Consider the following 16,320-nt stretch of genomic DNA (forward strand, 5'->3'; position numbering starts at 1 on the left):
TTTGAGTGACAAGTTATGGAACAATTCCACACCTAATATTTAAAGTTATAAATATTAATAACTATAAATATTATAAAGTTATAGGCAAATACTGTTCATAATATGGCATACAGGAAAAAACCTTCACACAACTCAACTTCCAAAATATTTAGATAAAATCTTACCGGCTGATTATTGGTTGTTGCTCAGTAATTGCTGATTCTGGCCAGTTTTTGGTTGCTGGTAAGGGTAACAAGCATTTGCTTATCCGTAGCCCAGGAGATTGCTAGAAAGCAGCATAACCAGCCACATGATTATTGGTCAATTAGCTGATTTCAAAGCTCATGTGATCACTATGGGGTGGGAAGAGAAGCTAGTAGATAATAAAATAGAATTGCAATAAACACACGATTTATGTAGGACCATTTTAATTATACGTTATTTACACTTGGACATTAGTCTACGCACAGAAGTTGTGTGGAAACAATCAGTAATTATTTACTTCACGGTGCCTCAATTTGTACAAATAAGTTAAAACCCATCAATTTTGAGAAGCATCTCCCACCTTCAGTTTTGTGTTGCTCACTGGAGTAGTTAACTCGCGAACATCCATTTTCTCAACACTCTACGTTGCAAATAGATTACAGTGAAAGTTTTAATAGTATATGCAAGATTAGTTCCTTTGCAGTTACCCCATTCAGAAAACTAAGCATTCTACATTCGGTGAATTTTTTCATGATTTATGAACTGCTTCAGATTGTGGAGACTGTCCCACCACGTGAACAGAAACTTCTCAGCAATAAGCTTGAACCACGGTGTGATTTTCACTTCCTTGTTCTCTGCCTTTTCCAACAGGTCCTTCAGTTCCTCTTTAGTTACGTAACAGTAACTTTTGATCTCGTTGGGGTCAGGTTTCAAAGTTACATCCTTCTGTACAAAGATTATGTAATCAATTTCATGTTCTCCCCAGATCCCATCAGACTGAGCCTTGTAGTGAATGCGGGTCAGGTAATTCATCTCTTCTGGAGGGACCTGGGGTCAAAAAGCAGTCAAGAGGTTAAATATGGAAAAACAGAAGTGTGGAAAACATATTAAATTGGCCCATAATTTAAACATTTTGAAGAGGGGATATCTATACTCTTAGCTGCAGACTCATATTGATCCTTGTTCACAGGCTGTGCTTTTAAAGTTAGTTCAAAGCTAGGAACATATTTTGTGCAATATTCCTACGGATGCAGTATGAAGTTATACTCTCTTGCAATCAAACCGGCTACAGCAGCACTGCCTGTTCATTGGGGCAGTGCTGCAAAACTTCACAAGCTCACATCAAATGAGTTAGTGCTATGCAAAAATGTCTGCAGATACCACCTCAAAATTATTCATTCTTAACAAAACATATGAAAGCACCAGCGGCAAGGTGACAAACTAAGTATATAGATGCCCCTCCATAAAGTTGATTATATGACAATTCAACACAATATCCTTACTACCACCACCAGCACCACCACTACCAAAACGCCTTTTATAGTAAAATGTCACAGGAGCGTTAGACAGCGAGCCACACAAGGAGATATTAGGACAGATGACCAAAAGCTTCTTCAGAGCTAGGTTTTTGGGAACGTCAGGCAGGGAATTCCAGAGCTGCGGGCCTTGACAGCTGAAGGTACGGCCACCAATGGTGGAGCGATTATCATCAGGGATGCGCAAGAGGCCAGAATTTGAGGAGCGCCGATATCTCCGAGGGTTGTGGGGCTGGAGATTACAGGGAGGGGTGAGGCCACGGAGGGATTTGGAAAAAAAGGATGAGAATCTTAAAAAGCAAGGCATTGCTTAACTGGGAGCCAGTGTAGGTCAGCGAGCACAGGGGTGATGGGTGAACGAGACTTGGTGGGAGTAAGGACACGGGCAGTCGAGTTTTGGATGACCTCAAGTTTACATAGGGTAGAATGTGGGAGGCCGGGCAGGAGTGCGTTGGAATAGTCAAGTCTAGAGGTAATAAAGGCATGGATGAGGGTTTCAGCAGCAGATGAGCTGAGGCAAGGGCGGAGACAGATGATGTTAGGAGGTGGAAATAGGCGGTCTTAGTGATGGCGCGGATATGTGGTTGGAAGCTCATTTCAGAGTCAAATATTACACCAAGGTAGCGAACAGTGTGGTTCAGCCGCAGCCAGTTGCCAGGGAGGGGGATGGAGTCACTAACTTGGGAACAGATTTTGTGGCAGGGACCAAAGACAACGGCTTTGGATGACAGTATCAACCAAAGAACACGGTAGTCAATACCATGTAGTTTATAGGGCAAGCAGTTTGCAGATGTAACTGCTACATAGGGGCTGAATTTTAACACCCAAAAAACAGGTGGGTTGGGGTCGGTCAGATGTTAAAATTTTTTTAAATCTGAAACCCGACCCCAGCGAGTTTAACTGAGGTGGGACAGGGGCCGGGCAGCCAACCTGCTCCCAGAAGGCAGGTTGGCAATTGAAATATTTTAATGAGGGTGGCAGCCTCTAATGTCACCTGCTTTGCAATTTAAACAAACAGTGGCCGGCCAGGTTTCCCAGGCCTTGGGAAACCCGGCAGCTCAAGGGAGTGGAGGACAGAGTCGGGGAGAAGGCAGGTGCCACACAGGGTTCGGAACTACTTGCTCCGAGTCCTCCCTGCCCGACTGGAAGCCAAGCCTGTCAATCAGGCTGACTTCAGGGTGCGGAATCGGTCAATGGGCAGCACGGTGGCATAGTGGTTAGCACTGTTGCCTCACAGCGCCAGGGACCCGGGTTCAAATCCGGCCTCGGGTGACTGTCTGTGTGGAGTTTGCACATTCTCCCCGTGTTTGCGTGGGTTTCCTCCGGGTGCTCCGGTTTCCTCCCACAGTCCAAAGATGTGCGGGTTAGGTTGATTGGCCATGATAAAAATTGGCCCTTAGTGTTAGGGGGGATTAAATATGTGGGGTTACGGGGATAGGGCTTGGGTGGGATGGCTGTCGGTGTAGGGACCGGGTGCTAGGGTTTGGATGATCAGCCATGATCTCGTTGAATGGCGGAGCAGGCTCGAAGGGCCTACTCTCTATGTTTCTAAGTACGAAAAAGATGCACGCTGTGGAGTTAAAAATTCACAGCATGCGGGGAAACCCGGACTTCTGGGTTTCCTGTCCCGAAAATCCACCCTGACCCCCACCTTCCCCACCCCAACACCCCTCCACGTAACTTGCCCGTTAATATCTGGGCCATATTGTCTATCAAGCATTTGAAATCAGCTAATGATTCAGTTAATTTACACTAAAACACAAATTAGTTTCAGAAATGGAAGTCAGGCTGTGATAGTTAGCGGTTATAGATCTTCTGTACATTAAAAAAAAAGTTAATAGAACTACAGGAAACTTTCTGGTATCCGGCACTGACGGGACCGAGCTGGTGCCGTACCATCAAAACTGCCGTAGAAACCAGCGCTAACGTTAAAACATACGGAGCTTTTGAGCTCCGTGTGAATCAACAAACCCTGTTGCTTAGCAACAGCTTCAAAACAGTCGGCCGCAGCTTAAAAGCGTCTCTGTAGCTAAGCAACAGCTTCCGCTAGACCTTGCAGAGCCTGACTAGAAAAAAAAAAGCAACGAGAAGTAAAAAAACTTATAGGAAACGGCTCCTGAATTTGCCGGTAGAGAGAGCTTTCCGGACATTTAACCTCTGGTTAAACGAAAGTTTCCTGTACTTACAAAACACTTTTACTATATTTCTCAGCAGAGTAAACATTTACGATTATCCCCATAATACTTTGGCTAGCAAAATCAAGTTTACACAAGCAGACAGTTAAAAGCTGCAGAGGCTAACCAGGCTGGTAGTCCTGGCTCACAGAACACAGCCTTGGGCAGGAGAGTAATCTGGCCAGATTAGTTCCGATGCTTGCTTAATATAGAAGGTTTTGCAGCATTTCTCACCTGTTGCACAGGTATTCCAAACTCTTCTTTTAACCTGCGCTGGGCTGCTTGTCTAACACCAAGAGCATCTTTCTCCTCCATTTCTGTTGCAGTGCTGAGAGGGTGGCTGCAGCAAGTGTTTGTGAAACAACCTGGAAAAAAAAAGCATCCCCTGAAAATGATCATTTATTCAAATGTATTTTTAACCCAAGATCCACATAAACAAGTCTCCACTACCATGATGGCTGCTTAGCAGCCCAATCCCAGACCTTCAGTTACCCCACTTTAGACCCCTGCAACCCCCCCACCCCCGCTCAATCTTTCATTCTGCCTTTCACCTTAATTTCCAGGGAGGGGAGAGGGGGGGAAGAGAAACTGCAGCTTGCACCCACTGTGGCTCAACAACATGGGTGAATGAGTAATAGAGAAACCCAGACCCTCCCAGGAGAATAGCATCATGCACAAAACCAGAGAGTTCGTTCAAAAATGTATAGTGGAGAAAACGGAGGGTCACGTTTAACAACCTGCACATAAACATTACGATGAAATCCCCGTGTATAGATTTATATCTGGGAAAACAATTGTCCGATCACTGCCAAACAAAACCAAACAGTTATAAATAAACTAAATTTCCAAGGTGTCAGCCGTGGTCAATGGTAGCATTCTCACCTCAGAGGCAGAAAGTCCTGGGTTCAAGCCCCACTTCAGAGACTGGAGCCCATAATCCAGGCAGACACTTCAGTGCACGACTGAGGGAGTACTGCACCGTGAGAAGCTAAATGGGCCACAACTACTGTCTCATGTGGACGGAAAAGATCCCACGGCACTATCAAATTATAGCTGGGGAGTTCTCTCGGTGTCCTGGCCATCATTTATCCCTCTGCCAACATCACTAAAAAGATTACTTGGTCAATTTTCCTCATTGGTATTTGTGGCATCGTGTGTCTGAGAATTTGCTGCCAAATCTGCCTACACTGCAAAAGTACTCTACTGGCTATGAAGTGCTTTGAGATGTCCTGAGGATGTGAAAGGTGCTATATAAATGCAAGTTCTTTCACCACCAGAAGCCAGAATTAAAATACATACGCTCCCATGGGGAGGATTAGGAGAGAGTGCTATTTTGATTGATGATTAAGCAGGGACTAGTTTATTAGCACCACAATAGTCATCTCAACAATCATCAAAAGATGGTCACGTTCACACATTTGGATCCACCAAGGGGGTGGTGGGGAAGGATGGAAAGTGGAAGATGATGGAATTCTTTTGTATTTCTGTGCAGTAAAACTGGAAAACTACAAGATCAGTCATCCTGAACCTCATCACTTCACACACAGTCACAGTACCAGCTAATTCCTCTATATTTCACCATCCAAATGAACAGGATATTCTGAGGTTCTCCAACATTCAGCAAGAGCAGTGACAAAAGGGAGTGTGGGGAGGATTTTTAAAAAAGTGGGCACTTTCTGAACAGTTTGGAAACTGTTCCTATTTAGGCTAAATAAGCAAGTGAATAATCAGTAATCTGATTTGTTCAGTGACAACAAAGTGAATATACAATACAATTAAAATAATTACACAAAAAACATTCTGGAAGGTCCGGTCAGCTTAATTACCTGCTTCATTCAGAGAAGTTGGGTTAGACATGCAGTTTCTCAGTATTAAAAATCACAGATGTGCAACAGGATTTATGGCATTGCCCTTGTAGTTTATGTCCTCATAGAATGATACAGCACAGGAGGCCATTTCAGCCCATTGTGCCAACTCTTTGAAAGAGCGATCCAATTAGTCCCATTCCCCAACAAAATTTTCCCTTTAAGTGTTTACCCAATTCCCCTTTGAAAGTTATTATTGAATCTGCTTCCACAGTCCTGTCAGCCAGTGCATGCCAGTTCACAACTCTCACATAAAAAAGTCACCTCATCTCATCTCTGGTTCTATTGCAATTACTTTTTAACCCTTGAACAACTTTGCAAATTCCCCTCTTGTAATCCACTCTCACCCATCCAGTAATCTTTATGCCTTTCCTTCTTTTGGTTTGCCGATAGAATGCGCCATACTGGGTGGCAGCTGCAGCTCCTCTCCACCAACCCCACCCACAGGGACGGTAAGGGGGTCGAGGTACAGATAACCCATGATTTACTTTGGTGGAACAGGCTGAATGGCTTACTCCTGTACCTATCTTCCCATGTTCTTGTGCCTCACATTTCTCCACATTCTATTCTGCGATTCAATCAATCAGATCCAGGCATAGAACAGGCTCGAGGGGCTGAAAGGCCGACTCCTGTTCTGGTCATATCCCTGTACATATTTATAATAGGAGGTTAAAAACAATTGAAGCCCTAGAAACCCATGTAATTCAATAGAAACAAAGCATAAGCAAGGACTGGAGAGTTTCTCTGCCAATGAGCAGGGATCGTAAAAGATACAAAATAATTTTGAATTGGGGGGGGGGGGGGGGGGGGGTGAAGAAACACAGCAAAATGTAAATGCTACTTTGTACCTGGGAAAGTGATCTTTGCATCAGACCTCTGCTGCAGCAAAAGTTTCCCCTCACTGTTGAAGATGAAGACACTGAAAGCTCTGTGGAGTAAACCTGGAAAACCAAAGATTAGTTATCCTCAGCCCTTTCACTTCAGTCACAATACTGGCCAGTTCCCGAGTGACTGCAATGAAAATGGCAGTCATTAATCACATCACATGGGGAATAGGTGTAAGAAAACAATAGGAGTGAAAGTTAATCCCAGCAGCTGCCTTTATCTCTGTAAATATTTAGAACAAATAGACGTATGGAAAATGTAATGCTTAGTCATAATAAATGTAAGAAATCACACAACACCAGGTTATAGTCCAACAGCTTTATTTGAAATCACAAGCTTTCGGAGCACTGCTCCTTCGTCAGGTGAAGTGGAGAGATGACGAAGGAGCAGCGCTCCGAAAGCTTGTGATTTCAAATAAAGCTGTTGGACTATAACCTGGTGTTGTGTGATTTCTTACATTTGTCCACCCCAGTCCAACACCGGCATCTCCACACCAGTCATAATAAGTTGCAGAGATCTATATCCTGTTAAAACTATTCTTCTGCTCTCTTCCCCTAATAACATTCTTGCTTTTCTCCTTTGATACTACAATGGTCAGTGCAACTGTGAATGTTCTTCTTTTGTCCCTCCCAAGTTTCAAAGATCACCATCTGACACCTACACGGTTGAAATAAAGATTCAGGATAGTCTCCCTGTTCTGCCCTCGCAACGCGATCCTATGCAGAGCTAGACAGATAGTGAACAACTCGATATCTTCCAATAAAATCACAAGGCTTGACTTTTCTTGTAACGCTTTACTGAAAGATTCTTACTGTAAAACTGAAATACAACACAGAAATGGAAGGACACATTAGTATACAGACGCATAATTGATATGTATACACAAATTTAGGTACGCCTGGGCAACACAGTACATCTGGCAACGAATTACATTTAGCAAGCTGGAAGGCATTCTCTTTAAATTAGCCCTGTACATAGTGTAGCCAATACGGCTGCTAGTTAACCAGCTAGACAGAAAAAGTTACAACTAAACATTTTCTACAACATAGTGTACGCTAATCGTCTATAGCATTCTAAATACTCACAGACAAACAATTTCCAAGACTGAAGCGTGGGGACAATACAACCGAGGAGCACCGTGGCGCAGGTCTTGTTCCGGCGGCAGCTCCACGAGGAATGAACTTGCAGTGCCGTGGGGAGCGTGATGACCTCATCACGCTCGGGGTCGTGACGTCGTCGCGTTTGCCGGTAGTTGCGTCGCTGGCCGTTGGGGCCTAGGTCGGGAGCAGGAGCTGGAGGCCAGGCTGGGCCGGTGCTTGCCGCGGGAGCGGAAGATAGCGGCGCTCCCGGCGGCTGATCGATGCGGCCGAAGACGCTGGGCCGGGCTGTGCCGGCAGCCTTTCTGGAGAGCCGAGTCGGGCCGGCAGCCGCCTCACGCACGTCACGTCGTACGTGACGTGAGCACGCTAAGGCGCGTCTTAAAGGGGCAATGGCCCTAAACGGTGAGTTAAAGGGGCAACGGCCCTAACAGGTAAGTTATACATATATAAGTAGGTTATATACATACAGTGAGGTTAAGTTAGAGGGAGAGACAGCACACTCCCCGCTTGGTACAATTCCATTTGTACCACTACAGATACAAAATAACCTGAAGAAAACGTCCTTTGGCTGCCACACACTCAGAGTCCGTTCTCTAGATTTCTTCGGAAAGGAGGACTACGATCTCTGAGACTGGCCTCAGAAACACCGACAGTCTCTTGACGATCTTCACCTCCACCTCCACCTTGCAGACCCTCTTGTCCCTGCTCGGCAGAGTTTTGACGGCCAGTCCCACTGGCCGTTCGTTTGTGTGCTTGGCTGTCTTTCAGCAAGACGACATCTCTCACTTTGACATTCGGCTTGTCTCCTGTCCATTTCCTACGGCTCTGTAGGGTGGGCAAATACTCTCCTCTCCATCTCTTCCAAGAAGTGTCTGCACGACACTGTACTTGCTTCCCGTGCAGCTCGGCCATGTCGAAGTTTCCAGAGGGAGCTGAAATAGCACTCATCTTTTGAGTCAGGAGCATCGCTGGGGTGGGGACTGCAGGCATGTCTGGGTCGGTGGACACCGGCACCAGGGTTCTCCTGAGCGAGCAGAGGCGCCCCGCAGCCTGCTCCCCACTACTCGGAAGACGGCGTCCAGGAGAGCGAAACGGCAGGGGTGCCGCCCAGCTGTGTCTATCGTCCTTGGACCTTTCAAACACTGAGCATCCTAGGTCATCTGTGCTCACAGTGGGGCCTGCCTCTTCCTCACAGGCAGAGGAGGTTGACCTATGATGCTGCGTCATGTCGTCGTAGTCCTCCTTTACCTGGATCCTGTTTGGGCATGGGCTGAGACAGGATGTGCGACCGTTGCGCAACACGTTTGCTTTATAGACGCTGACATCCGCTGGTTTGTGGACTGTTCCCAGGCAAACTCCACCCACGAGGACCCATCCCAAGTCAAGCCGCTGCGCATAGGGAGCATCGTGGGGCCCGTTGATGTGCTCACGCACCTTGTGCACCCTTAAGATGTCTCTTCCCAAGAGTAGGAGGATTGGAGCGTCCGGGTCCACAGCTGGAATCTTATTGGCAATTGGCTGTAGGTGGGGCTGATGGCGTGCGACCTCTGGGGAGGGGATTTCCGTCCTGTCCTCTGGCATCATGTCGCACTCAATCAAGGTGGGGAGGGGAAGCTGTAGTTTCCCATCCATGGACTCGATCATGAAGTTCCCAACTCTCCTACCCGTAGTCTCTGTTGTCCCTGCACAGGTTTTTAGCGTGTACGGAGCGGTGCTGGCCTTGACGTCGAAGAGATTGAAGAATTCCGTCTTCGCTAGAGACTTGTTACTTTGCTCGTCGAGCACTGCATACATTTTGATTGCCTTCTCCTTTCTCCCTGCAGGATATGCTTTAACCAAGCAGATTTTGGAGCATGAGCGTGGGCTGCTTGCATTTCCGCAAACCTCTGTACACTTGGAGGTGACTGAAGATGTGCTTTCGCTTTGCTCCCCGCTATCCTCTTTGTCAACCGCGGCGCTCTCGGTGGTTGACGGAGGAGGACCTGGATGCAGGGCTGCTATGTGTTTTTCGCTGTTGCACTCAAGGCACTTGATTGTCGCCTTGCAGTCTTTTGCCATGTGCGTAGTCGACCCACAACACCTGAAGCAGATGCGGTTCTCTTTCAGGTATGATGTGCGTTCATCAATGGGCTTGTCTCTAAAGCTTCGACACTTTTTGAGTGGGTGGGGCTTCTTGTGTATAGGACACTGACGATCTGGGTCATCCACTTCATTCCCAGCAGAACTGGATTGGTTGACTGAGGGTTCGGCTGGAACATCTGTTTTGTGCACACTCACAGAGGCTTTGTTGCTGTCCTTTGTGGGTTTCTCTGTTCTCGAAGGAGCGTAACTGCTGGAGGTGGAGAAAGTGAAACTTGGATCATTCCTCACCCTTGCCTGTTGTTGGACAAACCTGGAGAAGAGAGAGAAGGGGGGAAATGCCACTCCATTGTCCTCCTTGTACTTGGATCCCTTAGCTATCCATTTCTCTTGAAGATTGTGGGGGAGCTTTTCCACTATTGGGTTTACCCCGCGAGCCGTATCCAAATACGAGAGGCCGGTCAGGTAACCTTCTCCCTTGGCACACTCCAGTTCGAGGAGAATGTCGCCCAGTTCTCTGAGCTCGACATTATCCTTGTTGGTTAGCTTCGGGAAGTCCTCAAGCTTCTTGAGCAGTGTGTGTTCGATGACTTCTGGTGTCCCATAACAGTCGTCGAGACGTTGCCAAACCAGGTTGAGGCCTGCTGTGGGATTGAGGACGTGCGCTGAGCTAATTCTCTTCGCCTGCCTTGACGACTCGGCTCCGAGCCACTTTATCATCAAGTCTAGTTCTTCTCTGGCCGACAGATTCAAGTCCTTGGTGGTACTCAGGAAGGATGCTCTCCATGACCAATAATCTTCAGGACGGTCATCGAATTCTAGGAGGCCTGAACTTAATAATTCTCGGCGAGTAAGGTACCTGGCGAAGTCTTGTGCGCCTTGCGGCTCGGGCGAGGACTGCTTAGCTGGATTGGCCGAGTGTTGTGGAGGTCTCTGCAGGTGAGTCTTACTCGTTTCTTCTCTTTTAAGCTCAGTGTCTCCGAAAACGGGTCGTTTGTTGCTGGGGTGAGTAGCTAGTTCTACGTCGAGATACCTGAATGTTTCCTTTGGGAGCACTTTGGAGTGTTGTTGGACATACTCATTTGTACGTTGCACTGGACTGAGGGGCTGTTCCAGGTCATATGTTTCCTGGCTGGGCTCCCCGCGTTCGCGCTCCTCATCTTCTTCATAAGCTGCGGCTTCGGCTTTAGCGGCAGCGGCAGCTCTCTGGCTTTGGAGAATGTGGAGAATGGCAGCGAGATCAGCTCTCTGCTTTACAAGGTCAGCTTTCTGCTTCATCATACTAGCGTCGAGGTCGGCTCTCTGCTTCATGAGGTCAGCTTCTTTTTCAGCGAAGGACAATTGCGCTTGGGTGGCCTTTGCCTTGGCGGCTGTAGAAGCTGTCGATGACGACGGTCTGCTGGACCGCCGAGATGACCTAGAGGATACTTTAGAGAACTGTGACTTGGCATCGTTTGCTGGGAGAGCTGTCGGTGACGACGGTCTGCTGGACCGCCGAGATGTTCTAGAGGCTGCTTTAGAGGACTGTGACTTGGCCTCGTTTGCTGGGAGAGGCTCATTCTTCTCGATTGGCTGGTCGACTTCCTCTAGAGTATATTGTTTTCCTGAGCGTAGACTCATGGTAGCTGAGTGGTATCTTCCTGTGCTTGAGCCCGCTGTGCTGCTGTCTTTTTACTGTTCTGCCCTCGCAACGCGATCCTATGCAGAGCTAGACAGATAGCGAACAACTCGATATCTTCCAATAAAATCACAAGGCTTGACTTTTCTTGTAACGCTTTACTGAAAGATTCTTACTGTAAAACTGAAATACAACACAGAAATGGAAGGACACATTAGTATACAGACGCATAATTGATATGTATACACAAATTTAGGTACGCCTGGGCAACACAGTACATCTGGCAACGAATTACATTTAGCAAGCTGGAAGGCATTCTCTTTAAATTAGCCCTGTACATAGTGTATCCAATACGGCTGCTAGTTAACCAGCTAGACAGAAAAAGTTACAACTAAACATTTTCTACAACATAGTGTACGCTAATCGTCTATAGCATTCTAAATACTCACAGACAAACAATTTCCAAGACTGAAGCGTGGGGACAATACAACCGAGGAGCACCGTGGCGCAGGTCTTGTTCCGGCGGCAGCTCCACGAGGAATGAACTTGCAGTGCCGTGGGGAGCGTGATGACCTCATCACGCTCGGGGTCGTGACGTCGTCGCGTTTGCCGGTAGTTGCGTCGCTGGCCGTTGGGGCCTAGGTCGGGAGCAGGAGCTGGAGGCCAGGCTGGGCCGGTGCTTGCCGCGGGAGCGGAAGATAGCGGCGCTCCCGGCGGCTGATCGATGCGGCCGAAGACGCTGGGCCGGGCTGTGCCGGCAGCCTTTCTGGAGAGCCGAGTCGGGCCGGCAGCCGCCTCACGCACGTCACGTCGTACGTGACGTGACGTCAGCACGCTAAGGCGCGTCTTAAAGGGGCAATGGCCCTAAACGGTGAGTTAAAGGGGCAACGGCCCCAACAGGTAAGTTATACATATATAAGTAGGTTATGTACATACAGTGAGGTTAAGTTAGAGGGAGAGACAGCACACTCCCCCCTCATTCTTGCCAGGCCCTCAGACTTCTTGGCATCGCCTAATTACTTTTCCCTGAATTAGCTTGTTTGTTCACCATTTTCAACCTTGAAGGTATTTTAGGTCTTGGCTTTTCAAGAAATTGCCCCCCCCCCAACCCCACCCAAAAGTGTTGGAACACCATTACACAGCACCAAGGAATGGGAGTAAACAAGCTTGCTCATTTCCCAGCGCGGCTCAGTACTGGATTTGAGCCACTTTGGGAGGAGGGTAAACGGAGAAAGCAAGAATACAAGTTCAGTCGGTTTTCAGCAACATATCCCGCAGTCCTAAGCAGGCCCCAGGCCGCTGCTGGTCTTGAGCAAGCAACTAAGTTACTCAAGAGTGGGGATGGGGCTTTATTCTCATCAACCACCCACTTCCCTGGGACACAGTGCTTTGCTTTTCTTCCCTATCTCCTCCAAGACAGAGAATGTGAGCTCCAGTGTGGATAGATTGCACAAATAAACAACTTGCTATTGTGCAAGAGTGGCCAGGAATTGAGGCCAAATATTACAGGAGTGTAGGATGGTACGACACAAAAAAAATCATTCATTCATTCAGGCCATCAAGTCTGTGCCAGTGTTTTTCTTGCACATTAGCCATCTAGTCTCCCATTCTCCTCACAAGGGTCCATTAATAATTTACTACCAAAATATTGACGTCAACAGTTACAGACTATAAGAGTAAGATCCACAATGGTACCACATGCAATCTCCATACCACTATGTTCTCAATCTGAGCCACACTGTTGTAGAGAGGCTCTAGGTGAGCAGGCGTTTCATTAACAAGAATAGTTTCTAGGCTGCACATGCTCTCACCCCTCCCAGCTGTGCTGGAGGGGCTGGAAAATGGCCAGGAGACAGAGAAATGATCTGACACAAGATGCTGTACCCACTCCAAACACATTGTAACCTCATTAAAACTTACATAAATGTTGAGACACCTTAAATGTACACCTGTAATACACAAGGACCTAAAAACAGTTCATTCACCTTTATTGATGTTCTCATTAAGATGGCAATTTTTCTTCGTGTCTGCCCCAATTCTTGTATCATTTTCATCGATCAGGATGCACATTTCAGCCAGTAGCTGGACCTGCTTTTCATCCAGGTTCTCCATGTTTATTTCCGGCATTGTTGCTGTACTCCTACTTCCAATATACCTGGGAGCAGGGGAAGAAATAAAAAGCTGGAAAGGAGTATCCTTCAATGTTACACCATTCTAATGATTGCAACTTTTAATTGCAGCATCCACACATGAAATTTTGAAACAATTGTTCTAAAATTGCCATACTGGAAGATTTTTTGTGCATATAATTTAGCATTAGACAAATTAAGAGTATCAAACATTAAAAGCTTAAGTTTTGTTTCTTCTGTAGCATGTTGGTACCCAAATACACTTCATGACAAAGCTGATCCTGCGCAAAGGATTAGCAACCTCACTGTCACTTCCCAATTTTAGCCAGATTATCAAAAGGCTACCAAGCCACTAGAAGAGGAAAAAGAAAAAGTGGAGTGGCAAGGGAACAGTGACCTGTGACATCTTCTGGCTGCTTACAAAAACCATCACATTTATCCTTCCAGTAAGGGTACAACTTCTGGCTGGCCTAAAAGAGCGGGTTCTTCCGTGGAAACTGTAGCCACTTTTATACTGGTGCATCGAATCATAGAATGGTTACAGCACAGGAGGCGGCCATTCGGCCCGTGCCAGCTCTCTGCTAGAGCACTTCAGCTAGTCCCACTTCCCCACTCTTTCCCAGGAGCCCTACCAATTTTTTTCCTTCAGGTACTTACCCAATTCCCTTTCAAAAATCACGATCGAGTCTGGCTCCACCACTCTTTCAGGCAGTGCATTCCAGATGCTAACCATGTTTAGTTCAGACTCCAGGAGGCTGGTGCCCTTGAGCTAGCTCCCTTTTCCTGGCAGCATCATCGCAGACCTAGTCTTTCCCATAGGGAAAAACCATTTCCAATCTAACCACACAGACTTCCAAGGACACTCACTGAGCAGGGACAAGTGGCAAATAATGGCAAGTGAAGGTCAGTTTAGCTAGGCAGAAAGTCATGGCTCTAGAACTCAAAAAAGTAAATACAAGATAGTAACATTTGTGCCACACAAGTGCCAGGCAATGACTATCTCCAACAAGCGAGAGTCTAACCACCGCCCCTTAATATTCAACGGCATTACCATCGCCGAATCCCCCACCAGCAACATCCTGGGGATCACCATTGACCAGAAATTTAATTGGGCCAGCCACATAAATACTGTGGCTACAAGAGCAGGTCAGAGGCTAGGTATTCTGCGGCGAGTGTCTCACCACCTGACTCCCCAAAGCCTTTCCACCATCTACAAGGCACAGGTCAGGAGTGTGATGGAATACTCTCCACTTGCCTGGATGAGTACAGCTCCAACAACACTCAAGAAGCTCGACACCATCCAGGACAAAGCAGCCTGCTTAAATGGCACCCCATCCACCACCTTAAACATTCACTCCCTCCACCACTAGCATACCGTGGCTGCAGTGTTTACCATCTACAAGATGCACTGCAGCAACTTGCCAAGGCTTCTTTAACAGCACCTCCCAAACCCACGACCTCTTCCACCTAGGACAAGGGCAGCAGGCGCATGGGAACACCACCACCTCCAAGTTCCCCTCCAAGTCACACACCATCCTGACTTAGAAGTAGATCGCCGATCCTTCATGGTCGCTGAATCAAAATCCTGGAACTCCCTCCCTTACAGCACTGTGGGAGTACCTTCACCACACGGACTGCAGCAGTTCAAGAAGGCGGCTCACCACCACCTTCGCGAGGGCAATTAGGGATGGGCAATAAATGCTGGCCCTGCCAGCGACACCCACATCCCATAAACTAATAAAAAAAAGTCGCTAATAAATCCACTAGGGAATTCAGGAGAATCTTCTTTACCCCAAAAGTGGAACTCGCTACCACTAAGAATAGATGAGGCGAATAGCATCGATACATTTAAGGAGAAGCTAGATAAACACACATGGGAGAAAGGAATGGGAGGAAGCTCGTTTGGAGAATAAACAACTGCACAGACCAGTTGGGCAGAATGGTCAGTTTCTGTGCTGTAAATACTTTGTATAAAACACTACACCAGGTATCTGTGATGAAATATTTCCATTCATCACTGCCTGTGACTGAGATCGGTTTCAGTGTCATTTCCCTTCCCCCAGACCTCATTGTATTGTGTACTGGAATGTGCTGTATTGTATACTGGAATGTGCTGTGTGTAGGGCTCCGCCCATACCTGGCCCCGTTTGTAAGCTAGCTTCAGTCTAGCCCCAATCTCCAGAAGGACGACATCTCTCTCGCTTACGTGTTTCGTTCTAAGTTAATAAAAGCCTTGTTTTGTTCTGCTACCTTCGAGTCTCGGAATTATTGAGGCACATCAGTATCCAAACTACAGCCCATGCACCATATGCAGTCAGTGAGTCTCTACAATCCAGCCCACAAAACTCAAACTCCATAATTTACTCTTAAGTGGGTGGGGGAAAAAAACCACAGGCTTAAAAATAAACTGTGTTTTATAATTGCGCGTTGCCGCAAAAGCGGTCGATATTAAAAGACGTTTATGAACTGACAACTTACCAGGAACGTCGGTATGGCACCAGGCTGCAGCGACACACCAGCGAGTGCGCTGCGGAACTGGCCTGTGCCCTTGCGCCCGCCCGCACTGCCCACCTCAAGCACGGGGTCCCGCCCAGGCGCGCATGCGTCAGCGCTGCCCGCAGCATCGTTCCGATCGCCCTCCGCCAATCAGCGTGTCCCCTTCAGCCCCACCTCGCCAATCTTTCGATCGAGCGGCCAATCAGCGGAATATGGTTCGACTGTGTCGCGCACGAGGCGCAAGCGCGAGAGCGGCCGCCTTTTGTTGCTCCCTCCGCCCGCTGTCAATCAAGCTGCGGACTGGCTCGATGGAACGTTCCCATGGAACTGCACGCGCGTTCCAATCCAATCGAACCTGGAATGAAATATGTATCGAATCAACAATCGCCGTGTTCTGATCATGTATCAAATTGAACCTACGTCCGCACGGGGCTTCTTTGCCGATTTCTCGCTGACTTTCTTCAGGGCGATAATG

General features: G+C 47.4%; 1 protein-coding gene across 2 annotated transcripts; it reads right to left on the reverse strand.

Moving 5' to 3' along the window:
* Nucleotides 1-390: 390 nt before the first annotated feature.
* idi1 (isopentenyl-diphosphate delta isomerase 1) lies at nt 391-16,070 on the reverse strand. 2 transcript variants are annotated; one of them, XM_085987594.1, is made up of 5 exons: nt 15,828-16,070; nt 13,206-13,375; nt 6,387-6,479; nt 3,908-4,038; nt 391-1,011 (listed from the first exon to the last, which is right to left on the reverse strand). In XM_085987594.1, the coding sequence occupies exons 1-5, from the start codon at nt 15,971-15,973 to the stop codon at nt 694-696; spliced, it is 858 nt and encodes a 285-aa protein (XP_085843720.1). In that variant the 5' UTR covers nt 15,974-16,070; the 3' UTR covers nt 391-693. The 2 variants fall into 2 exon arrangements, with proteins under 2 accessions (XP_085843720.1, XP_085843719.1); XM_085987593.1 differs by lacking the exons at nt 391-1,011; nt 3,908-4,038; nt 6,387-6,479; nt 15,828-16,070 and adding exons at nt 7,845-11,403; nt 11,670-12,084 and having other exon boundaries at nt 13,206-13,317.
* Nucleotides 16,071-16,320: the final 250 nt, after the last annotated feature.

This window comes from Somniosus microcephalus, chromosome 5 (genome assembly GCF_052327205.1).
Source record: "Somniosus microcephalus isolate GS21.2 chromosome 5, FLI_Smic_1.0, whole genome shotgun sequence".
NCBI lineage: Eukaryota > Metazoa > Chordata > Chondrichthyes > Squaliformes > Somniosidae > Somniosus > Somniosus microcephalus.

Coding starts and splice junctions, on each gene's coding strand:
- idi1 (XM_085987593.1), bottom strand. CDS start 11,222: ATGAGTCTACGCTCAGGAAAACAATATACTCTAGAGGAAGTCGACCAG.